We start from the raw sequence: 25,846 nt of genomic DNA on the forward strand, positions 1-25,846 counted from the left end.
ATGGCCGCTTGAATGCTTCCTTTAGTGGCAAATATTTTTGACAAAATGTCAGACAAGTTCTCAACCGCGAAAAGAAATTAAGTCGCATGAGTTGCTGTGCATTAGGCCAACACTTCACGTTTTGCACACCGGGTGTCCCGTCCAATCAAAAAGAAGGGTAAACGTAATCACTTGGAGTGCACACAGTTCTTTTACATATGGGCAGCAAACTTGAGATCTTACTAATCAACCCAAAGAGGCCACCTTGAAGAGCCATGAAAGGGAGGTGATGGGTGCAATATTTCAGGACAGGAAACGAACGTATGAATTAAGGGAAACTCGTGAAAGACATTCATAAGTTAATAAAAGTGATGTCCGGCGGGAACGTGATGTGGATAAGTGGCAACGGGTGCGCCACCAGAGTAATAATAACGCTGCATTCGAGGACTAGGGAGGAAGGCGAGCAAGGCAGAAATTAGGCAGAAGGTTGATATGTAAAAAGTTGGTGGCAAAGAAATGAAGCTATTCCGGATAACGGAAATGTTCATTTTGTTGTAACTTGTTCTATCGTCGTCTGGTGTACAACCTACTGAAAACAACCGTGAAAAATTGGCACCGAATAACTAGTGAAAGCATGAACCTAACTAAAGCTTAGAAAATAGGGCTTAGAAACCATGTGCCGGCGCCTGTCAAATTAGGATGGCCAAACTAAGAACAATTACAACATTCGTTCTGCGTTTTTTCCCGGTTAAATTTTGTTGTTGCATGTGGTCCCACACCGGGTTTTATCTTTCTCGCCTATGGGGGCACCGTGGGGTCCAAGAAGAAAGTTTTTTCCGCAGCTTGCGGCGTGCCACATCGCCTTTCATTTTCTCCAAGCTGGCATGTAAGGCTGTAATGGCACTGTCCAAATTTGGAGGAGGGATCCCATGCCTTAGCGAGCTTCTGCACGCACGCCATTGCAGAATGCTGCGCAGGACCTCTGAACATGGAAGTGTTCTCTGGAAAAATTGCTTTCAAGGTAATGTATGCTAGTTTAGGGCATGGTTGCTGGGTGAAAACATTGAAACGAACCCCTCACAACCCTCTCTACCTCAGATGATGTACGCCACCAGAGCCTCAAGCAACCCATGGGTTAATACTCATCATAGCCATCGTGTTGTTATGTGCTTTAAAGCTGGTGACGGGAAACAAATTCGAGAATTAAGCGAGTGGTACCCAAATGTCATTATACAGTGCATGGTGCTGTCCAATCAAACCCCTTCAGATTAATCGAGGGCCTACTGTAAAAGGATAATCCGCACTATATTAGGAAACACCTCTGCTTCTAGTCGTATATAGAAAAAGACAATTGAAAGAGGGGCCTGCTGCGCAATAGCGGTAGGGCGTCAATATACCCTCAAAACGTCGTTGCTTCAACTAGCTAGGTTACTCATTGTAAATTAGCTTTGTTGCAAGCCGACATATAATTTATTAATCTGTACTTCAAACACAAGTACACTCGCGATGCCATTGTGTGAACTAAAATTCTTGTTGAAAAACATGGTTATTAACAACAATAAAACTGTCTGCGAAAGCAAACACACCTTTCATCTCAGGAAAGCAGCATAGTTAAGAAGGCAGGGAGGCCACCAACAGTCTGTACCCAATACATAGACGACTATGCGGGGCCGGCATTGGCCCTATATTTAGCATCAACATTTTAAGCGGAATCCACGAAGCAGTGTGAGAAGACGCTGTGCAGCAAAGTTTTCCAACAAATCTACCACCGAGTCGTGGCTCAGCGAATAGCAGGTTTCAAGGGATTGCGAACTTTCACTATGCAATCTGCAGTTCGCTTTCCTTGAGTACTAAATAGTGTGCAGGGTGACTGCGTCAGATGAGAGTCGGTCCGCACACTGCGCAGGAATCGAGGGGAGCTGCAATTGACATTGTCGTTGTATTTTTCTTTTCCAGGTGATAACCGTCACATGCACCGCATCCGACAAACTGATGGCGAGAGTTACCAGGGCAACATCTACACCCCTCTTGAAGCCACAAAGGTGCGTCTCTGCCTTTTGAAGAACGTCTTCGTTGCCAATACTAATCGTCGCAGACGTGCATTCGTGCAAGATAATTTCTAAAGCAGCAACGAAAGTTTCACACTTCTTTGCGCATTGTTTGGCGGTATATTTGACACGTGTGTGACGCTATATTTGGCGCAATGTCTTGTGTTGTGTACGGTCAATAAGGACAGCACTTTAGCATGCCAAGGAGGTGCGCAACGCGACTCTCTGGGGCTGAGAGGTTGTGCTATGGTTGTGGGGGCTTCTGTTGTCTTTGTAGTTTACGCAAATAGCCTGTTCGTGCCACATAATTAGCGTAGATGAGGGAGGCAATCCGCATCTTCCACTGTACTCCCGGTTGATGTCTAGCTGATTGACTTTGCACTACTTTCCGCCCCACACTGCCTTGTTATTCTGTAGTTGTAAGCCTTCCTGGTTCTGTAAAATGCTTCTTTGGAGATTTCCTGCTTTACGGTTATCCAAGCGTACTTGCCAGATTCCGCCTCTGAAACGCATCGCGAAGAGCGAGCAAGTTAGGAAGGTTTGAGGTACTATCGTGGTACGTTGAAATACGAACAACGGAGCGCATGACTTTCACTACACGCCGCGCATCCTGGCGACGGCCCGTGTATGCGCAGTAAGAACCAGTTACGAAACGTCGTGTCCAACATTGGTATTAAAAGACCATCTTTCGGTGCGTGAGCGTTTTCGTTTATCGTCCTTCCGCGTTCGGCGCCCACTCACACAAGCTTTATCTGACTGCGTCGCTGCGCTGAGTGAAAAGGGCGCACGCAGCTATTTTTCTTTATTACTGCAAAGCAGTATATGTCTAACCCCCGAGTTTTCATTCCGGTGTCATCGATTTACTCGGCGCCAGTTCGGGGCTCCTCTGAACCACCGCTGTCACCTCTTTCACAACTATTTTCCCTCTCGCCTCCACCGATACCCCTATGGAAAGTTGCGCAGTCGGCAGCTAACCGCGGTATGCGGTTATCAAATGATTGCGAAAAATAAACTGTAACACGGACGGGCGTAAAAATGCACTGACGATTACTACACTTCCTAATATGAAATTTGCCCGCAGCGCGAGCTGTAGTCTTCCCCGTCACGGCCCATTTCGGCTGCGTCTCACGAAGTGTTCGCGTGGTGAGCGAACGTACAGCGGCGTGCGCTACTCTGCTGCTAACTTGCAGTGCGCCGCCGCCACCGGCCAGCATGTTGCAAATCGTGTTTGAACCTGCCGCGCAAACTTCACGTGGTTTGATTAGCGGAGAATGGAACAGCGCCTGGGGATAGTGTCAGCGGGAGGGTGCTCCTTGGTGGTGACACATGAAACATGTGTGAGGGAAATCCAGGGAGAGAGATGACACCGTAACCGCACGTATCGTTCTCCACTTCACCCTTCGCTAAACGCTCCTCTCCGTTTTCATTCTTTCGTGGCTGCTTCGTTCGCTCACTTATTTACGCGGACATAAACAGCACCGCTCCCGCGAAGCCCAGGTAACGGCTGCCAAACGGCTGCCCCCTAAGATGACCGAAACCCGCCGTCACCGTTTCCACGCAAAATCACTTTGCCAAGTAGCTGCGAATCCCTCCCGATAGAAGAAAAACTCCCCCAGTTGAAACTCCAGCTTCAGCCCATCTTTTTTTTGAGCTTGGAAGGCCTTGGAAGGTGTCTCACGCCTGTGAAAATGGGCCATCACCGGTTGCCGGTTTATGCGTACAGGGTTTGCGGGTAGAAAAAGGGGGGCGTTCACACACAGCTAGGATTCATGCCACTACCGATAAAATGCCGGTTGTGCTGCCGAAATTACATGGCTCAATTCGGTTAGTCGGCTTTCCTCAATCGAGTGGTTCGGGTGTGGGTTGATGTGTTACACAGACATCTTACACGCAGAGTAAGATGCATACGAGGGGAAGGAAAATGACAGCCACATGTTTGTACGCGAGAATCGAGCTCAAGGGCTTCCAGGTTTTAAGTCGTAATGGGACTGATGCATGCTGTTCGTTTCGAGGAAGCAGAGCAAGAATCGAAGCGTTGGCCCGAACACAAGCGCAAATGGGTGGAAAAACAACGGAAGGCTACTGGAACCGCCGTTACTGCTGGAAGTTCAGCTCCTGGAGTAGCGGCGAATCCCTCCCGGATGAAAAGCAAATGGCCGGCTTGAAACGCTGGCGTGAGCCAATATCACTTCTACAGAGGGCTTTCAGGGGATATTTTCGACGGATTCGGTCACTTCTAAGTACGCACAAATGACCGGTTGCCGGTTTATGCGTGTGCAGGTCTGTAGTGAAGAATAGTGGGAGGGCGGAGGGGAGGCGTGCACGCGCCGCTATAGGTTTCATGCCCGTAGTGATTGATGGCATGTACGTTGTGCTGGTGCGAGATTTAAACGCGGACATTAAACGGTACAATGGCACCTGTCTGGAGTCTTTAGTTTAGAGCGGATTGGGATTACCGACGAAAAACCCGTATCGTGATCTATGGACGTAAAAAATTCCATGTCACGCAGTTCGGTTGCCTCCGACGTAAAATGACGTCATTCTTTAAAGCTATTACGACACTTGCGGCAACAGTCTGAACCCGATCTTACATAACAGTAAGGTGCTTACGACGCGGGAGGGACCCAGGCAGTTCCATGTTTATCTGCAAGAACAAAGCTTGGATCCGTCAGAGGTTCATTCAGCTAATAGGCTAAGAAATATGCTCCATCGAAAATTACAATAAACGTGTTTCGATTCGTGCACTCCGTGGACTGTGTCCAGCTTTGCAGGTCATCCTCCTTGAGCCCAACAAACGATGGAAAGATAATGGTCTTTGCATACCAAGTTTGGTCACGAACTCTCTTAACTTGTTCGTAGTGAGCATATACGGCCCGCCGCCAGGATGCGTGGCATGTACTACAAGCGACGCGCTTCTTTTTTCGTAGTTCAATGTACCCAGATATTGCCTTCACACTACAGGCCAGTAAACACTAGTGTACTGTAAAAATTATGGTGGACCCTGTAAAAAACATCATCTATACAGTATTGGCTAATTATTAGCGCGAAAAGCAGAAACGCCCGTGTGTACGAGATTGCGGCGCATGTTAAAGATCCCGAGGTGGTCAAAATTAATCCGGAGCGCTCCACTACGGCACGCCTCATCGCCTACGTTGCGTCGGCGCTTAAAGCCCTACAATCGATCAATCAACCAATTATTAGCGCACCATGCCAGTGATCAGTTCTAGCCATTTGAAATCACAAAACTTCACAATAAGAAACCTGGAATGAATGCTTTACAGAAGTACAAAAAGCACATATTCCAGTTTATGTCCAGCTGCGTTAATGACTTGAATTTCAGGAACAATGTCTTATCTGCTTCACACGTAGAGCGTACTGATACATGCAATACAGCGCGGTTGGACGAGGACGTAGGAGGAGGATACGAGACGGCGCTAGAATTCTCTGAATTTCTTTTTAGTACACTAAACCCACAAGCATATATATATATATATATATATATATATATTGCCGCGAACCATACATTGGGTTTGTTTATTTGTGTTTTGTTTTACCGCCCGGCTGCGCCGGTTTGCGTTATCTCTGCGCCAAGGGAAGCGCGTGTTCCATTCTTTCTTTCTGTGCCGCATGTGTTATCTGTTGTGATAGGGAGAGCATTCCGATCTAACGTGAATAGCCCAGAATAATCTTCTTGGATCTACTATGTTCTCGATGCGAATCGACGTTTCGAGAACCACGCGCGCCGAAAGATAAAAAGCCTGCAGTGCGGACGCCGGGGTATTCGATTCGACGACACTCGCCTGTGCAAGTCACTTTGTTGACCGCTGCTTCGCCGCCTCTGTATTCTTTTGAGTTGTTAGGGGAGCACAAGTTCGCTCCAATAAACGTATTTCTCATTCAAGACAACTGCTTCGTCCTTGTCTTCGTGACAATATAATGTAACTGTACTCTGACGAAGGCAAGTCCCGTTGGAGCTACGTTAGTAAACATTCTTTGTTATTTTTCTTGCTGTGTATCCGACTCTTTACTGATACTATTTCTGCGCGCTTTGTTAATTTTATCTTTCTCTAGATTTATATGTATAAATAAATAAATATATATATATATATATATATATATATATATTTATATATATATATATATATATATATATATATATATATATATATATATATATATATATATATATATATATTCGTGCACATTATGCGCACGTCCACAAAGCGAAAGAAGGGTTATAAATTGAACTGAAGCTGTGTGAGTTATCCACGAAAGAACAACAAAAGGCTTGACTGGCCTAATGGCCGGTTGAATGCTTCTTTATTCGCAAATATTTTTGACAAAACGTCAGACAGGTTGTCAACCGCGAAAAAAAAAAAAAAAAAAAATATATATATATATATATATATATAGGTAACCAGGGGGCTTTGAAGATGGTCACCAGATAGAAATAATACTTTTGTGAAGGTAGCCGTCTCAGACCTCTGCCAACGTTTCGACAAGGGGACTTGTCTTTTTCAAGGCAAGGGAAAAAGACAAGTCTTCTTGTCGAAACGTTGCCAGAGGTCTGAGGCCGCTACCTTTTCTCCAAAGTAATAGTTCTCTCTCTCTCTCTCTGTCTCTCTCTCTCTCTCTCTCTCTATATATATATATATATATATATATATATATATATATATATATATATATATATATATACCCAGGGAGCACAGGACTGCTCGGCCTAAAACAGGCCGGTGTACTTTGGCCGGTGATTTTCTGTCCGGCCGTTTTCCGGCAGCCATGTTCGGCCCATGTCCAAATGTGGGCCTTTTGGCCGTATACGGCCGTACTCCCGTGGCTGTCCAACGGCCAGTATCCGTCGGCCAGTCGACCGGCTTACGGTCATACGGCCAGATTCCAGCCGTAGGGCTCCGGCCATTCCAAAGCTACTCGTGTACGGCCGAAGTACGGCCGCCGTAGGACAGCCGAGATGCGGTCGTCGGACTCCAGCCGGACTAAAGCTACCGGAAATACGGCCGTGCTACGGGCATTGGAGTTCAGCCACAGTACGTTAACTGTACTGAGGCCGGTCACTGCATGTCGCGCAAGCAGATGACTCATTCGCGCAGTGTAGAAGTAGCACAAACCCAGAATTTTGGGTCTAATGCAGCCACATCAAAGTGAGCTCGCGCGCAACCACCAGCCGTCAAGCTTTCAGCGCAGCCTTGCATAATTACCAGCCTCAGTTGACAGGAAAATTCATTTATTAAACAGTGCTCACAAATTGTCTTTCCTTTAATTGCTGTGCCTCTATTACTGCCGAACACAGAAAATATTCAGTTCTTTGTAGAGTTTGAATAGATGTATTGTCCAGGTCCTGATATCCATTGTGGGCGGCTTACCTGTAATAAACGGGGAAAGAGGGGGGGGGGGCGGAGGGCGCATACTTTACTGGGTTGAATTTCAGAGAGATAAATTGCGCCGCTTTTAGGCAATTTCTTTTAGGGCAATATTCCGGAACACTTTCATGCTATGACTACGTAAACTATTTTTATAACACTCGCTTGACCAATTTTGCTGTATACAAAAACCGGCGTGAATGCCTTTACGAAGCGTTTTGGTTCTCAACAAAACACTCCGGAGCATTTAATATAACTCCTTCACAAAAAAGGTTGTCCAGTTTTTGCCCATTTTTCTTGCAAGGACATTTTCTACTCGATCACTTTTCTGGTGATCTTGCGCAGGGCTGATCCTAAGAAGGAGCGAACAGGTACTTTCATTTTCAATCTATTTTAATGTTGTTTTCATGAGTATACGTCCACACCACTTAATAGTCCAAAAGAACTTAATTTTCTTCTTATGTCATACTACGTTCAAAAAATTCCAGACGCGTTGCGAATGACGCTCTGCTTCAGGTGGCTGCAGTTGTATCCCTCTGTGTTCACGCAAGGAAAGGCGTAAAATTAGAGTTACATAATTTGTTTCAAACCAATAACAATGGTAGCATGCATACAGGAAACCTTGCATACTGCAACGAATAGGGCAATAAATATTTTATTGGTCAAGGTTGAATGCGTAGGGTTCTCAACCCGTCGGAGGCAAACTTGCGCCTCTGGAAGTTTATTTATTTATTTATTTATTTATTTTTATTGATTTATTTATTCATTGTTTATTTATTTATTTATTTATTTATTTATTTGATGCCTGCTTGCCTTTGCATGCATTACAGAAGGGAGATGCATAACACTAAGCATTAAATATGAGACAAAATAACAAAATATTTCTACAAAGCGCGCTGAAAATCGTCAATATAAACACTTAATGCAATCATACGTGGAAGATAATTACACTGCAGTATTGATGTAAAATAAAATGAATCGCGCAAGGCGTCAACTCTAAAGGAAAGTTAATAATTTGCTTTAAGCTAGCGGTCCACTTTGCGATATGTATAATGGCGCTTGGACATACTTCTCCCCTTTCACTCCAGTTTTCGAATGATAGAATATTACGAAAAAAGTTCAACCTGTGGTTTCGTCTGTGATCTTTCATGTCCTGCCATTTCAGTTTACTTTTACTTTCTCTCATGCTAAGTTGAGCGTGGCAGTTACCTAATACGAATCGCACTGACATATTCTGTATGTTTTCGAGCGTATCAACCAGCTCTTTGGTGTAGGGATCCACGAAAACACATGCGTACTCCAAGATTGAGCGCACATGAGTGGAATACGCTTGTTCTTTTAGTTAGATAGCGGTTCACTGAAATTTCGTCTCAGAAAGCCAAAAACATATGCAGCCGTCACTTTTATGGTGTGAACCTGCGTATTTAACCTCTAACTACTCCTTAAATAAACTCCTAGGTATTTATATTCCTCGGCCGTTGTCACAGCAGCATAATTAACGGTATACGTATTCAATTGGAATGAAGGTTTTCTTGTAAAGGTGCCGTTAACATACTGTTTAACGTCCAAAAACTTTTCTGAATCAGCACACCAGGATATTATTAAATTCGAATAAAGCTGCAGGTATACGGAATCACTTTCATTCGCTATAGTCCGGTAAACTACACAGTACTTTTGAACAAAGCTATAAGGCCAATAGTAATAACAATGCAAAAACCGATTCATTCAGTTCATAGGATGAAATGTACTTCGCAGAAGGTGACATGGAACACCATCATTTGCTTTTTTGCAGTTCAAGAATATTTAAGCTTATATATTGCAAAAGCCAAATCGTGCGTGAACTCAACAATCTGCGTTGAGCAAGAAAATCCTGACAAAATCCGTGTTTGCAAGGATGCTGGCGATTATGTTTAACCAAATGAGTCTTATCCCAAGAGTAGCTAAGCTCACCTTCAAACATCGGAACGAAATTAACAGCTAGGCTTAGTCGGTGACAAGGCTCTGTTGTTATCGCAAATTTAATTTTTTTTTTCTAATTAGGCAGTCGTAAAATCCCATGAAGTAACATAGTGCAGGGCATGAAGTTGATCCTACCAATGCAAGAGCGAGTCTCTTCTACGTTTATCACCAACAACATAGTGCAACATTGCTTGTCGCAGTTTAATTGTAAGCAGACTAACTTGCGCTTTTGCTCGCACTTGCCTTTCTTTGGTGGGGAGTCCTTGACAAGGTGGCGGTTTAGCTCCTGCGTGGTGGCCGCTTGCTCGACGCCCTTGAAGGCCAGTTATTCTGGTGAACCATCTCCATCTCGGATCGGACATCTCTGCCGGGTCGATGTCTCCAATGCTCTCCATTTCTTGAGGGGGCGAATAGCCTCGAGTTGATGCGTCGACGAAGCCGGCGGCAGAGGCGTGGTAGCGGCGATGACTGGCGAGGCTTAGCTCACCCGTCGGTGTGGCACAGTCTTCTTGTGGCAATAAATGACATTTCGATGGCCTAAAAGGTTCCCGGCTAATGTCCAGTGAGTCCTTGCACCTGGCCCGTTCACCGAGAACACTCATTACTGTTTGACAAACGATGTTCGTTCATTTAAAACTTAGAAACACGGAGCGGATGAAAAACGCGTCCCCGTCGTTCGGCTCCCTAACGGCTTTTTCTCCGCCCAGGAAAAAAACACGGTCGGTCTCCTTCCAAACACGTCTGTGCATGAATTCTCGGCGCCCAGGCGCGTGCCGTTGTTCGGCTGTATGCCGTTTGCCGAAAAAATGACGTATAACCAGATACCTTACGTAGGCCGGTCTCCTCTTGAACACCGGTTGCCAAATATTCTGTGGCCATTCGCTTGCCGTAATTCGGCCGAGGACAGCTAACCGAATGAAAAACGTATATTCTGGGGCCGTACGTCGGCCGGTATCCTTCATAACACTGGTTGCCCGAAGAAAACGAATATTCTACCGCCGGACGCGCGGTTCACCGTTGAAACAACGAATGCACGGCAGCCGCGCTCCGGCCGGTCTCCTTTCGAACACCAACTGCCGCAAGAATACGCATATTCTGTGGCCGGTCGCTTGCCGTGCTTCGGCCGATTACCACTTCCCAAAAAAAAACGGATGCCCTAAGGCCGTAGTTCGGCCGTTCTCTTTCTCAACATCGGCAGCCGTAAGATAACTGAATATCTGGCAGCCGGTTAGCTGCCGTTGTGCGTCCGTACACGGGCGGACGGAAAAATACCGAAGCGCGGGTTGCCGAATGCTGGCCGTTCAACGCATGATCAGTGGCTGCCAGAACCTGGATGCTGGCCGGACATGCCAGAAAGCGGCCATAGACGGGCCGGTCTTGGGGCACACTTTCTGTGCCGCCTGGGTATATATATATATATAGTATAGGCTTATTCTTGAACTTAACAATTTTGAGTTTGATGGAGTTCATTACGTGCAAGTCAGCGGAACGTCAATGGGAACTCGAATCGGACCCAACTACGCCAAATATCTTTATGGCTCACCTGGAATCAAACTTTCTTGACACTCAAAACTTAAAGCCACTGTACTATAAAAGGTAAGTTGACGACATATTCATGATCTGGCAGAACGGTGACGCGGAGCTCCTCACCTTCATTGAGGCATTTAACCTAGCCCATCCTACTATTTATCTTGCTCATTCCTATTCGGTACACAGTGTAAACTTTCTGGACGTCACCGTTACTACTTGGCAAGGTCGGCTTCAAACTAAACTGTATGGAAAACCGACAGACACGCGGCAGTATTTGCACTTCCAAAGTAGCCATGTGAGACACTGTAAGACAGCAATACCGTACAGCCAAGCCCACCGTTTTAGAAGAATTTGCACGAACCATGCCGACTTTGACTCAAACTGTCGAGAACTCAAGACCGCCCTCCTGAGTAAGAAATACCCGGAACACGTTATCGATGACGCCATTGTGCGAGCCAACCAATTAGACCGTAACGAAATCTGTAAGAAAAAAGCTTCGACCGTCACCCCGCAAACAAACTTAGTTCTAACCAACTCAGCCTCTGCGCCAAGAGTGTCAACCGTACTAAGAAAACATCACAATATTCTATTTCTAAGTGAACGCTTAAAAAGCATATTCTCCGAACCAAAACGCGTCGTCTACCGGCGTAATAAAAATTTAGGCGACTTTCTTACAAACTCTCGTATCAGCCGACTGGAAACTACTGTTTGCATACCCTGTAATAAACCTTGATGTAAAGTATGCCCACGCATGCCCACCAAGCAGCGTGCCACCAACACGGCTTCAGACTACTACGTAAATATAAAAGGTAACTTTAACTGTGACTCCGCTAATGTCGTATATCTTCTAGAGTGCACTGTTTGTAGGCTGCAATATATCGGCCAAACCATAGAGAAATAAAAAGTTAGAAGAGTGGACACACGGGCTTATCGCGGCCGAGTGGCCTGACTCGCGCGCCGTCCGGCAGTCGGCGCAAGTGGTAAAAAACTATATATTTAAAATTAAGCTAACACACAATATTATACTTTTAAAATTTTGTTACACATTTTTATTTGTGTAATAAGTTGAATGGCTGTCAATGTAAATTTTTGTGGCTTCTTTGCGCCAAGCCTGGCCAAGCCGCCAAGCCGCAAGCGCAAGCCGCCATTTGGCTCTTTCGGCAGCGTTTGCACGTGCGTTTCTGCAGCCTCGTGCTAACCTCTGTTGTTGAGAAGGAAACGCCTAGCGCTTTATTTGCGACATCGGTTTTGCATCCTGAACGAAAGGTGAGACTTTCTTTTTTAAAGTGCTGGTGTGGCGTATCATATTTACGTCTCCTTGTACTGCAAACGCTGCGAGCACTGCGTAACCTCGGGGAATCAGGCATAGCTAGTGCTGCGTCTTTAAGATAAGTGCTTTGGAAAAGCCCCGGAAAGGCGTAAGACACCATTTTTTAGCTGGACGTAATGGTATTTTAGGCTGGTTGTGCCGTTTTATCTAGCGCTGAGGGATGCCAGCGGTACGCGCCCGTCGTCGCACGTAGCGTTTACGCGCCGCAAACGACGGCTGTGAGTTGCGGAAGTGGCCGGCCGGATGGCGGTCCGTAGGCGAAGCAGGCGTTGTGCGCTGTCGCTGCACTGAATTACGTGAGCCGCAGGCTGCGTTGTATTATACTAGCTAGCCATTGCTAGCTTAGCCAACTGTTACTGCAATTATGGCCGTGATGCGCTGCAAAGCCGTCCGGGCTAACGTACACGGCGAAGTAGCCGTATCTGCATTAATTTGGCTTATGTGGGCATAACCAGCAGCCGTACACTCATCGTAAGTTTTACACATGGGTGCATACCAAGCTGCCTGCGTACAAAGCGAACCCGCTCGCCGACGCCGATAACGCGCGCTCGTCGCTTCGCTTTGGCGCGCCAGGTACGGTAAAAACGCGTCTTTCGTCGGCAGATAACAGCTTTGCTCGAGGCGGGGTGAGTGCGCAGTGCATCGAAACCTTCAAATTTGGTCTTCGTTCTACATCGTATATCAATTCCGGTATCGCAGGCATTGCATACAACTTTTCCACACTTGCCGTTTTTTCAAGCGTTTGCTTTCTTTTCTCTGGTCATATTTTGGCTAGTTTCATTAAACACGTATTGCGCAGATTGCACCTATTCAGTCGGAACTGTGTGTTTCTTGTCATATCTTTTTAAGGCATGGCCTTTGGCGGTCAGTAGTACTCAGTACGACGCTCACTGCTGCTTGCCATGGTGCCCACACAGCGCCCAAATATACTTTCGCCAGGTGCCCGTTCTCGGGATGCGTTTCTTTCGCGAGCCCGTGGGGCAACAGGTTTGTTTAACGTTCAGCTCGCTCTCGCTCTTCGTCCTGATTTTACAAAAAAAGACAAAGGGATTCAGGCTATGTGAGCAGCGTTATCATTCTTGTTAACCCAAACAATAGGTGAATTGCATTAAGAATGTGCCTAACCAGTGTTGCGAAATTACAAAGACCCATATTTTAAGTGTTGGTAATAGCTTGGCCGCATGATTGCTGAATAGAATAAGAGAACTTGTGTTTTAAATAGGTGGCATGCACTGGAGACAATACTTGAATACTAGTTGCAGTGAAATTTACAGACTATTCGCATATCGTTTGTCATTGCAAGCAGTTTGTGTACTATATCACCTATCACCTGTGCAGGTCTACAGGTGCCCTCAAGACAGAGCCAACCAGCCAGCTGCATTCGTCATACCAAACATGGTGCAAGCACTTCATGAATCGTGCCCTCACAGGACTCACAAAAGTGGCCGCGCCAACTGTTCTCCCAGAGTTATTCAGTTGTATTGATGACTGCCTGCAATGCTTCTTGCTACCTTATTGATGCTTCTGATGGATACCGCAACTGTATTCCATCTATTGAACCTTGCCATTAGCACCTAAAATCTAACGCAAGTCTCGGCACTCAATAAGGCGTGACCACTGAAAAGACTATCGTTGACTCAAGGAACAAACGGTTTTTTATCACTGACATGCCTCATATCATTAAAACCACTAACAACAGCGAATACAGTCTCCAAACTCCACTCGCAAGTTATTGTTGCTGCTAGTTGTAATATTGTGAAAACAGTACATTCACAAAAACCCTTTTACATTATGAAGACTGCCAGGGTAAGAGGTCATGCTAAATGTCGTTTGTCACCATACGTGCTGCCTGTTGTCGGAGTGGCCTAGATGAAGAGAACCATGTTGGGACCTACGTTGTCAAATGCTTATGGGATTCTGTAATGTGCCACCATTGTCTCATACACGAGAAGCATATACTGCTTCCCTGTTTCTTATATTAGACTGTTCATATTGACAGCGGAAGGCATGAATTTGTGTGCCTTAATCGAGCCTGGAACCTGTCGGTTGACTACGTGCACGTACCTAAAATATCCCCGCCTGGCCCTTTGCCTTTACTGGGAAGGCAACGCTTTCGGAAGGTAATCCGGCTTCTTGAGAAAATGCACCCTTGCAAGGAACCAATAGGAAGGTGATTTTTTTCCTCTTAACCTTTTGCGTGTGCATCTCCACATAAATGGGATTTCTGTTCAATTACTGCTACTGATTTGAAGTTGCCCCGAGGCAATAGATCTCATTAGCGTTCATCAAATAAGCGAGGGAAAAGCCAAAGTTTTTCCCTTCTTTCACGTCCTAACTGGAGAAATTGCCAGACTAAGAAAATTATCTGCGGAGATAGTAGTTGTAAACAGTTGCAAGTATCTGAGTGTCTAGATTATGTTATGGTTGATATTTCTGTATGACTGCAACAGCGCACAGAGTCTGAGGGTGTCGTAGGTACAAGTAAACCTGTGGATGGCTGAGTTTCTGGGTTTTCTGCATTTTCAATTACCGTGGAGAAACAATTCTTTGTGTGGTTGTGATACCTTTACTTGTGCATTTTTTTTTCATTCCTGGAAACGTATTTTCCTCTCACTACTGTGTATTGTCTCTGTTGTGTATTACTCATTGTTTATTATTATATGTGTGTTGCAAAGAATGATGACAATTTGAACTTGTTCCGTTTAGTGCCATGCAATAAATATTTCTTCATTTATGGTGTGTCTCTTTTATGTGGCTCGGCAACATGTGAACACGCGACAGAATTCTTAACCAAGTGTGAGTGGTACTGTAAATTGCAATTTCACGTTTTCAGAAAAAGGTTTTTTTTTTTTTTTTTGTAAACGCATGCGGGCACTAAGCCTGAGAATGATATATTCAAATGAACACTAATTATTGCATGAAAGCGTCCGAACACCGTACCGATGCCCGTCGCTGTGAGCAGCGCTTTCCAGTCCTTCAAACTACCCGTCAAAATCGGTGTCCGCGAAACCGAAACCGAAAGTGAACGTACGAAAGTATGGTTAGTAGTTTGGCTCTCCGTCCGCTCGGTGCGCTACACTACAGTACAGTCATTCGGCCGCACGGCTCTATGGGAGTGTCCACTCTTACCAGTATTTCTTTCTCTATGGCCAAACTGAAACGCCCTTCCGAATACGATTCAATAATCACCGCTTTCATGCAAAAAGTTGCCCTTATTTGCCCTGCCAAGACATGTGAATGGTCCTGGTCATGCATTTGAACATCCTAAAGCAACAATTTTAGAATCCGCTTTCAAAACCCCCCCCCCCGACCATGAGGTTCAGGAATCTTATCTTATTTATAAGTTTGGGTCAGCGACGCTTGGTATTAATTAAAGTTATGGAAAACTAACGTGCTTATCTCTCGATTAAAATTTGCGACTTCATAATTTTTATCACATCCTTCATTAACCCTACCCTTGAGTTTCCCATCAGAATTCGCAGAAACTCCCCAAATACGGACGCTTTATTAGCCTAATGCGACTTAACAATGCGATTTGTCCTTGGGAAGGAGGCCGCGTTCCCCCCACCACTTAGAAATGTTTAACCCTTTGTTATCTATGCGCCTTACTTATTTCCTGTTCACTTGCTAGCTCTTGTGCAATACTTTTTTGTGTACTGTGTCTATTCTGTCCATCCGTGGGGGGCACACCCAAAACAAATTCTTCGTTCATGCCTGTATGGATCCCTCCCAACCAGTCTCCCGAGCCACTGAATACCTTATTGTATACCCTTCCCTTCCTTTTGAAACCGCGACTGTCTAGTTTTCCACACTTGCAGCCCATGACAGTTACGTTGCCCCGTCCTGGAGCAACCTTGACCGCGGCCTTGTAAATGCGACCCCTTCCTCTTTCTCTCCCGCTCTTCTTTCTCTTTTTTTTTTGTTGTTGTAACGTATGCTTAGCCCGACTGCATGCATCCTCTCCGTTTTCGAAACATCTTCCGATCCTTCTCACAGTTTTCTGCAAAAGTATATAAGAAAGGAGTTCCAAATGTCTGTGACAGCAAAATTATGACTGCAAAAGCAACCTCCCATGCATACGCCAATTAACCCACTGCCCTCAGTCCCCAGCGGCTGCGAAGCAACTGACCACGGCGGCGGTCAGACCTGTGACGCAGCAGAGGGTGCTAAGAATCCTTGGATCCAGATAGGCCGCCAATGGAATCTGAACCTGGCAACGTTTAACGCGCGAACCTTATCTAGCGAAGCAAGTCTCGAGGTTTTGTTCGAGGAATTAGACGGCATTATATGGGATGTAATAGGGCTTAGCCAGGTTAGGAGAGCAGGCGAAGCCTTTACGGTGCTGAAAAATGGGCACGTATTATGTTACCGGGGTCTAGAGGACAGAAGAGAGATGGATTTCTAGTCAATAAAAGCATAGCTGGCAACATAGAAGAATACTATAGCATTAACGAAAGGGCAGCAGGTCTTGTAATTAGGCTCAATAAGAGGTACAAGCTCAAGGTGGTGCAGGGCTACGCGCCCACATCCAGCCACGACGACCAAGGAGTGCAACGCTTCTATGAAGATGTGGAATCGGCAATGGCTAAAGCAAAAACACAGTATACCGTAGTTATGGGGGACTTCAATGCTAAAGTAGGCAAGAATCAGGCTGCAGACAAGGCGGTTGGGTACTATAGTCTGGGCTGTAGGAATAGCAGGAGGGACCTAGTAGTTGAGTTTGCGGAACGGAATAACCTACGCAAAATGAATACCTTCTTCTGTAAACGGGAGAGTCGGAAGTGGACCTGGAGAGCCCGCATGGGAAGCATAAAAATGAAATAGACTTCATATTATGCAATAACCCTGGCGTCGTGCAGGATGTGGAAGTACTCGGAAGGGTAAGGTGTAGTGACCACCGTATAGTAAGATCTCGAATTAGGCTAGATTTCAGGAGGGACCGTAACAAGCTAGTACGGAAGAAGCCGATAAATGAGTTAACAGTAAGACGCAAGGTAGAATTCAGGATCGCGCTGCAGAACCGATATTCAGCTCTTAACGAGGAAGCCAAGCTTACGACATAGGAAGCTAGCGACAACCTTACACGTATTATCACGGAGTGTGCAGTAGAAGTCGGAGGCACTATGGCTAGACAGGATACTGGCAAACTCTCACAGGAGACGAAATATCTAATTAGGAAACGGCAAACCATGACAATCTCCACCGCAGCTGACAGAATAGAACTAGCGGAGCTTTCGAAGTTAATCAATATGCGTAAGACAGCTGACATACGGAAGTATAATATGGAGAGGGTCGAATACGCTGTAAAGAATGGAGGTAGCCTGAACAAACAGGCAGGCTGCCTGTTTGTTTTGTAGGGTTGGCGTCACTAAGATATGTGTGCGGCTGCGACCGCTTCCTGTAAACTCTTCCCGTAAGGTCAGTGACCATTAGAATTCTGTGCCTCCCAGTGATGGTGTGAGAGCGTCCCTGTTACTGCTTTGCGCTTTCGTTTCTTAAGCAGAGCGGCCCCCCTCTGAAGCGGGCGCTACCTGTCACTCGTTCTACAAGCTGACGAACGATGGAGGACAGTGTTTTTGAAAGAGTTGTGTACTCCTCTCTCTTTTCTGCATGTTTAGGTTTGTTTTTGTTTTGAGTTTTCATTCTTTTTTTTTCTCTCTCTTTTTTGCAAACCTTCACCTCACCTCGCCGAAAGCGTGTTTGTTGCTACCTCTCTCCCCAAATCCCCCCTCTCTCTTTTTTCGGCGTCGTTGGACGGCGAGCTTATAAATACGTGCACAGAAATACGAAATGTTGTCTTGAGAAAGATCGGCATCCGATCGAAACGTCGACCAATAAACAGTTTTGTTAGAAGCTATACCCATTTTTACTATATATATATATATAGTATAAGTAAAGAGTCGGATACACAGCAAGAACAATAACAAACAATGTTTACTTACGTAGCGGCAACGGGACTTGCCTTCATCAGAGTAAAGTTACATGATTTTGCTGTCGCAAACATTTTGAACACATTTCTTATATAGGTTTGCATAAAACTGTGAGAAAGAGCGGAAAATGTTTCGGAAATGGGGAGTGTGCATACAGTCAGGCTACGCCTATGTTACAACATCAACAAACAAACAAGAAAAATAAAATAAAAAATAAAAAAAAGGGGGGGGGGAGCGAGAGAGAGTAAAAGGGGTCGTGTTAACAATGCAGCGTTCAAGGTTGCACCATGACGGGTCAACGTATGCCGCGCGGGCTGCAAGTTCAGACAATGGGGGAAACTGGACAACTGCGGTTTGAAAAGAAAGGGAAGAGTATACACTGAGGTATTCAGTGACTGCTGAGACTGGTTCGGGGGGAAGCGAAGATGGGTGTGCCCCCCGCTGGTCAAGAGAATAGATAGGGGGCTCAAAAGAGCATTTCACAGAAGCTAGCAATTTAACAGGAAATAGGTAGGGTCACAAAAGGTTAAACATGATTAGATCACAAAGAGATCACAAACATGAATAGATCACAAACATTTTGAACACATTTCTTATATAGGTTTGCATAAAACTGTGAGAAAGATATGTATGCACACTCCCCCTTTCCGAAACATTTTCCGCTCTTTCTCACAGTTTTATGCAAACCTATATAAGAAATGTGTTCAAAATGTTTGTGATCTATTCATGTTTGTGATCTCTTTGTGATCTATTCATGTTTAACCTTTTGTGACCCTACCTATTTCCTGTTAAATTGCTAGCTTCTGTGAAATGCTCTTTTGAGCCCCCTATCTATTCTCTTGACCAGCGGGGGGCACACCCATCTTCGCTTCCCCCCGAACCAGTCTCAGCAGTCACTGAATACCTCAGTGTATACTCTTCCCTTTCTTTTCAAACCGCAGTTGTCCAGTTTTCCCCATTGTCTGAACTTGCAGCCCGCGCGGCATACGTTGACCCGTCATGGTGCAACCTTGAACGCTGCATTGTTAACACGACCCCTTTTTCTCTCTCTCGCTCCCCCCCCCCTTTTTTATTTTTTATTTTATTTTTCTTGTTTGTTTGTTGATGTTGTAACATAGGCGTAGCCTGACTGTATGCACACTCCCCATTTCCGAAACATTTTCCGCTCTTTCTCACAGTTTTATGCAAACCTATATAAGAAATGTGTTCAAAATGTTTGCGACAGCAAAATCATGTAACTTTACTCTGATGAAGGCAAGTCCCGTTGCCGCTACGTAAGTAAACATTGTTTGTTATTGTTCTTGCTGTGTATCCGACTCTTTACTTATATATATATATATATATATATATATATATATATATATATATATATATATATATATATATATATATATATATATATATATATATATATATATAGTATATATATACACGGTGTCCCAGCTATCATGCACCAAGATTTAAAAACAGAGCAATGGCGTTACTCCAAGAAAACCAAGTGCGTAATGTTTGCAGTACTGCGTGGAAGCGGTTATTTATAATTAATTATCTAACTAGAGAATTACTGTCCTAATCACTAAAGTGTCAATGAGGCACTTGTAGGCACCCACGATGGGAATCTAACTGCGGTATTTTCAGCAACGAACTAATTGCGTACCTATTTATTCTGACGGATACCGAAAACCCGCGAAATATGAAAAATACCACGTGATCGGCTTCCGATGTGGTGACCGAGTCGATTAGCGAGGCAGTGAGCGCCCGATCCTCCTCTTCCTCTTCTCCTACTGTCGCCCCCTGCCTGCCCATCTTTATTTCCTAACACACACACACACACACACACACACACACACATATATATATATATATATATATATATATATATATATATATATATATATATATATATAGAAAGATAGGTCGGCAGTCTACAACGCCAAAGGAGGCATAGGGTGTGGTTAGGCTCTTTTTTTAGTACGGTTAATGAAGTTAACTTTTTTTTAAATATGCGGAAGAAAGAACGAAAAACACGCGGCCAGAGTGGGGACCGAACCCACGCCTTTCGATCTTTCGATTAGATCTCGAATGCCTTACCAATTCCGCTATCTGGGTGACTGTGTTCTCGTTCACTTTCTGGGCTATTTATATTTACTAGAAGTGTATCTGACGCTTGAGGGTGGTAGCCAGCGCCACTCTGACTACACGGGCAGAAGGGGACCTTCTTTTCAACCCCCTGGGCGTGACTCGAACGTCTACAGCCTGTCATGAGCGGGTAACTGGCGGGAAGCCCTCTTATGCTACCTAGGCGTCAAGGCTGCCAGAACCGAGACCCTCGCTGGGCTTTCGCAGAATAATATTGGTAAGGCATTCGAGATCTAATGGAAAGGCGTGGGTTCGGTCCCCACTCTGGGCGCGTGTTTTTTTTTCTTTCTTTCTTCCGCATATTTTAAAAAAGATAACTTCATTAACCGTACTAAAAAAAGAGCCTAACCACACCCCTATGCCTCCTTTGGAGTTGTAGACTGCCGACCTATCTTTCTGTATTTCCTCAACGAGCCCCTCATTTCCTTACAATATATATATATATATATATATATATATATATATATATATATATATATATATATATATATATATATATATATATGAATTTTCGTAGAGCGGGGCGTCCAAATACTGCTTGGAAGTCGGCTTTAAATTCTGGCCACGTTTCAAGACGGGCTGCATTGTTCAGGAACCATTTCTCTGCGAGCCCAGTCAAAGAATATTCCACGTTATTGAGCTTGAGGCGGTTTTCCCAATTGTTGTGAGTGCTCACCCGTTCAAACACGGCAAGCCAGTCGTCGACGTCCTGCTCATCGGTGCCGTTGTACTTGGGAGGGTCCCGCTCACGGATCGCACCAGAGCAGACGATGGGTGGTAGCGTAGGCGGCGGGTTATCGTCGCGAGGCATTGTAGGAGGTTGAAGTGTCCGATTGCGGAGCTCCAGGGTCAGAAAACGACTGCCGACGCGGGTCACACCCTCTCGACGATTGTGCGAAGGCCGATGAGGTGGGAAGCTGGGGCCAGGATGGGGAGGGACCCGCACACTCCACCAAAACTGTAAGGAGGATTTATTCCAAAGCTGAAGGACTGGTCAGCTCAAAGTCAGCTCCAGGAATCAGGAGCACGAAGTCCGCTCTGTAGTGTTGGCCGAGAGCAAAAGCGAGAGGCAGCTTCTTCTTCCTTCCCAGCGTTCGCGATGCGGCTGCCGTCTATTGTTGTCACTTGACTGCGATGATGATGGTCTACTGTTTCGGCACGTACCCTATCATGACGAGTGGACAGTGCTGCCTATACTCGGGTTGCTCCTTCGTGAAGTGCGCTGGCGACGGGCATCCTTACAATATATATATATATATATATATATATATATATATATATATATATATATATATATATATATATATATATATATATATATATATATATATATATATATATAAGACAGAAATAAGAATTGGCAGTCAAGACAACCTCGGAAAGCAAAGGGGAGGATGTAGTACGTCAAGATAAATAATTTGGAAAATAAGAAAGTGGAGAAAAAATGCCCGCCAGGTGGGATCCGAACCCACGACCTCCAGAATACCGGTCTGGTGCGATATCGCACCAGACCGGTATTCTGGAGGCGGTAAAAACTTGTGCTCAGACATGACTTTTTTTAAGCGGCTAGATTTTGTGATTCCCACCGTCTCTGCATTCAAGCGGCCTCAGGTGTGTGTACGACCGATGCATGCGACCTCTGAATTGCAATTCAATATCTTTAGTTCAATTCGAGACATCTCCTTACAGATTTCCCTTGTAATTCTTTATATTACAGCACAGAAATAAAGGAACAGATACTCGACAAACATGAGACACGATGGCGGTGACCACCTCCGTGTTCGTGATATTCGTTCGACAATGTTTTGTGTGGCATAGTGCGATTAGAAAGAAAAATAACAATAAAATAAAACATGGAACGACGAAACAAACAAAAGTGCAACAGAAAGAAGTGCCTAGAACTATTGTTCCTCCTGGTTGCGAACAAAGCCTTGCACGTAAAACTTGAATTAATCCTGTGTTCATAATTACTGGCTGTGCTTTTTAGAATGCAGTCCGTCTGCAGGTGCCTGAAAGTCTTTCATCTGGGACGGGAGCAGCTGGCTATGACTGGTTGCTTCGAAGGCCCTGTTATGGCATGCACTAAAATATCTTTGAGATTCTTGTTTCTCCGGTAGGTAACCCTTGGTGCTTCCGGGAAAGTCTTCTTAAGTCGGTCGTTACTGGCTAAAATGGGGTAGTATTTCCGCAGTATATTGTTTACGTTTGGGAGGGCGTTTGAAAATTTAATTATTAGAGCAGGCGGCCTGGTGCTTTCGTTTTGTCGCTGTTTGTTGAGAACGTCATCCCTTTTGAGATTAGACACACGTTGGTACGCCTGATCGAGCGAGCTTTTGGGGTGGTTCCTGTTCATAAGGGTGGACTCGAGTTCGTCTAGGTGCTCTACGTAGTCACTGTCATCACTGCATACTCTTCTAAGCCTGGTGCCTTGTCCTACAAAGATCCCTTGCTTGCAGTGTCTCGGGTTATGGTTTTTATAATCTAGGTACTGCTGCCTGTCTGTTCCTTTTCTAAAAAGCGTGGTTTTAGAATGATTTATAATGATTATAACAACGTCATTAAAACGTTGTTTATAATGACGGTAGTATCCAGGAAGTTAACTTCTTTTTCAGAATACTGACAGGAGAATTTAATAGTCGGATGCGAAGAATTGCGATGAGATAGAAACGTTTCATTTCATTTCATTTCATTTATTGGCCCGGAAGGCAGAAGCCGGAAGGCATTACATAAGGGGGGGGGGGAATAATAACAGGTTGAATAAGTACACAGTGAACACCGAAGAATTCAAGGCACAGCAAAAATCGTTACAAAATTTCAAAATAAATAAAATAATAAAAAAAAATCTATGTACAGGGTACACTGAGCCAAGCTGAAAGACAGAGTAAGCTTATACAAAGGCGAGCATATACAATAAAAGAGGAGCTGGCGCAGCAGGGCAGACACATATTCATTCGTTTACAAGATGGATCAACAGAAGAATAATTTATGGAGTACAGTGCTCATGGATTGAAACGCGACACTGCGAGCGCGTGGCCTGCGGTACATGCAGCGCCGCCCGTGGACTCCCATGGAAGCTAGGTGTTGCATTGTGGTATACCGCGAGGAGAGAGCGTGTCGACCGTAGGCTTACTGCTTCCGGTTGCCAATGAGCGGGACTGTGGTTCCCCGCAGCGACAGCGGGGCGCTGCCAGCCTGGAGTGCTGGAACGCGTTTGTGCGCCGACGGTAGTAGCCCAGCTGTGCGCGCAGCCGATTTCGCGACGTCGTGTGCGCGCGCTCTTGTCACGCGTGCCCTTCCAATGCGGCGCAGTAATGTTCATGTAATGCACAGTCACGCTCATCTGAATAAAAGAAAATTCTGTGCGAAGGAACAGCACACTTTACACCAGGGGCGGTATTCTCGATTTTTGCCCTTTTGCGTCCCTTTCAAAAGTGTCCGTTTTGGCGAGCCCTGATTGGCTAAAAGCAAACAAACGGAAGTGACGTAACGCAAGCGCAACAAACCTACTGTCAACGCGCACTGTTTAACCGGAAGTACGTCAGGATGAAAGGAACACAAAAGGGACGTTTTCAAAAGGGACAGTTACGAGAATACCGTCCCAGGATGTAAATTAAAAAAAAGGAAAGACGCCATTGCAGGCACGTTCGCGTGTGGTGCAGTGCACTAGTATACTGCGTCGGCTCTCTTTTTTTTTAGTTTATATCATGGAGTAAAGTTTGCTGTTCCTTAGTGCAGACGTTCGTTTTATCAGATAAGCGTAACTGTGCCTTACATGCACATTATCTGTGTCGCATCGGAAGGGCACACGTAAGAAGAGCGCCCTAACAGACGATGTCGCGAAATAGGCTTCGCGGACTGCCGGGCGGCTACCACCGGCGCAGAAACGCGCTCCAGGCTCGCAGCGCACCGCTGTGACCGCGGCGGACCACAGCCCCGCTTATTGGCGAGCGGAAGTAGCAAGCCTACGGATAAAACGCTCTAACCCTCGTGGTATACCACAATGCAACACCTAGCTTCCATGGGCGTCCACGGGCGGCGCTGCATGTACCGCAGGCCACGCGCTCGCAGTGTCGCGTTTCAATCCGTGAGCACTGTACATAATTTTGGAGGGTGGAGTAGGGGTGATTGGCGAGCGATGAAATAGAGAAGGGAATTACTGTATGTAGCGATTAAGTTTATCGCGAAAGATTGTGCGGTTTGAACAGGTAGCGATTTCGTTAGGCAACGGGTTCCAAAGTATAATAGAATGTGGAAAACAGGAGTTATTCTTAACTTAACTGCGACCAGCTATGCGCTCTATTGGGTGACTGTGGTTTAGGCGGGATGCCGATCTCGGTGGAGGTTTTAGCAAAGGGTGCCTCAGTCGTGGGTGGTAAAAGAAACAATGGAATAAGCAAAGACGGGAGATGGTTCGACGCGAAGCTAGCGAAGGGAGGTATAATGAGTGTTTAAGGGCACTCACGCTAATGTTGCTAGAATATTGATTACATATAAAGCGGGCAGCTCGGTTCTGGACAGCTTCTAATTTGTTTGTAAGTTTCCAAATGGAAGAAGCGTATTCGAGCTTTGGTCTGATGAATGTGAGGTAAGCTAATTTTTTATGTCCGGAGATGCCGATTTTAAGTTCCTGCGTAAGTAGCCGAGAGCCCGTGAGGCGTCTGCGCAGATTGTTTCCACATGTTTAGTCCAGGACAGAGAGGAGGTCATGTGAACACCGAGATATTTGCAAGTTGAGGTCCGGTCGACAGGAACAGAATTAATTTTGTAGGGGTAAGAAGAAAGGCTCTTTTTGCGTGTGAATGACAATAACCTGCATTTAGCTAGATTTAGAGGCATGAGTGAGGATTCGCTCCAAGATGAAATCGTATTGAGGTCTTGCTGGAGGTTTTCGGACTCTTCCGGGCTGTGGATGGCCGAATAAACAACGCAGTCGTCCGCAAAAAGCCTTAATTTTGTTAGTATGTTACGTGGAAGGTCACGGATGTAGATAAGGAAGAGGAGAGGGGATAGACAGGCACCCTGGCACCCGACAAAACATCTGCCAGTTGAAAGTGGCAGTTATTGGCGGTGGTGAATTGTTTCCTGTTTTCTAAGAAATGTTTGATCCAAGAGATAAGGTTAGGGGGGGACCCAGGACGGATAGCTTAGCTAGTAGTAGATCATGTGGGACACGGTCAAATCCTTTGGCGAAGTCCAGAAAGATGGCATCCACTTGGAGGTTGTTATCCCATTCGTGGAGAACGTCATGGGTGAACTCTGCTAGCTGGGTTTCGCAAGATAGTAGTTTACGGAAGCCATGTTGATGCGGGTAAAAGAAGTTAACAGAGTCTATGTGAGCCATAATACTAGCTGCTATGATATGCTGAAGTAGCTCGCATGGAATGCATGTCAGTGAAATCGGACGATAATTGGAGGGAATTGCACGATCACCTGATACGTAGGTAGGAATAATTTGGGCTTTTTTCCAGTCGTTTGGTATGTCACCTGTTTTTAATGATTGAGTGAATATTATGCAGAGGATCTCGCTAGACAATTCTATGGTACCTTTAA

The 25,846-nt window shown here is 45.3% G+C and overlaps 1 protein-coding gene across 3 annotated transcripts in view; it reads left to right on the forward strand.

Moving 5' to 3' along the window:
- The window catches only part of LOC144180153 (uncharacterized), a 164,628-nt gene that overhangs the window by 83,847 nt on the left and 54,935 nt on the right, over window positions 1-25,846 (forward strand). For all 3 annotated transcript variants that reach the window (XM_077708543.1, XM_077708547.1, XM_077708552.1), the window contains one exon: window positions 1,936-2,021. In XM_077708543.1, the coding sequence (XP_077564669.1) occupies window positions 1,936-2,021 (86 nt within the window). The remainder of the gene's footprint in view (window positions 1-1,935; window positions 2,022-25,846) is intronic.

This window comes from Haemaphysalis longicornis, unplaced genomic scaffold, assembly GCF_048455015.1.
Source record: "Haemaphysalis longicornis isolate Haplotype H1 unplaced genomic scaffold, Haemaphysalis longicornis Haplotype H1 scaffold_1, whole genome shotgun sequence".
Taxonomy (NCBI): Eukaryota; Metazoa; Arthropoda; class Arachnida; order Ixodida; family Ixodidae; genus Haemaphysalis; species Haemaphysalis longicornis.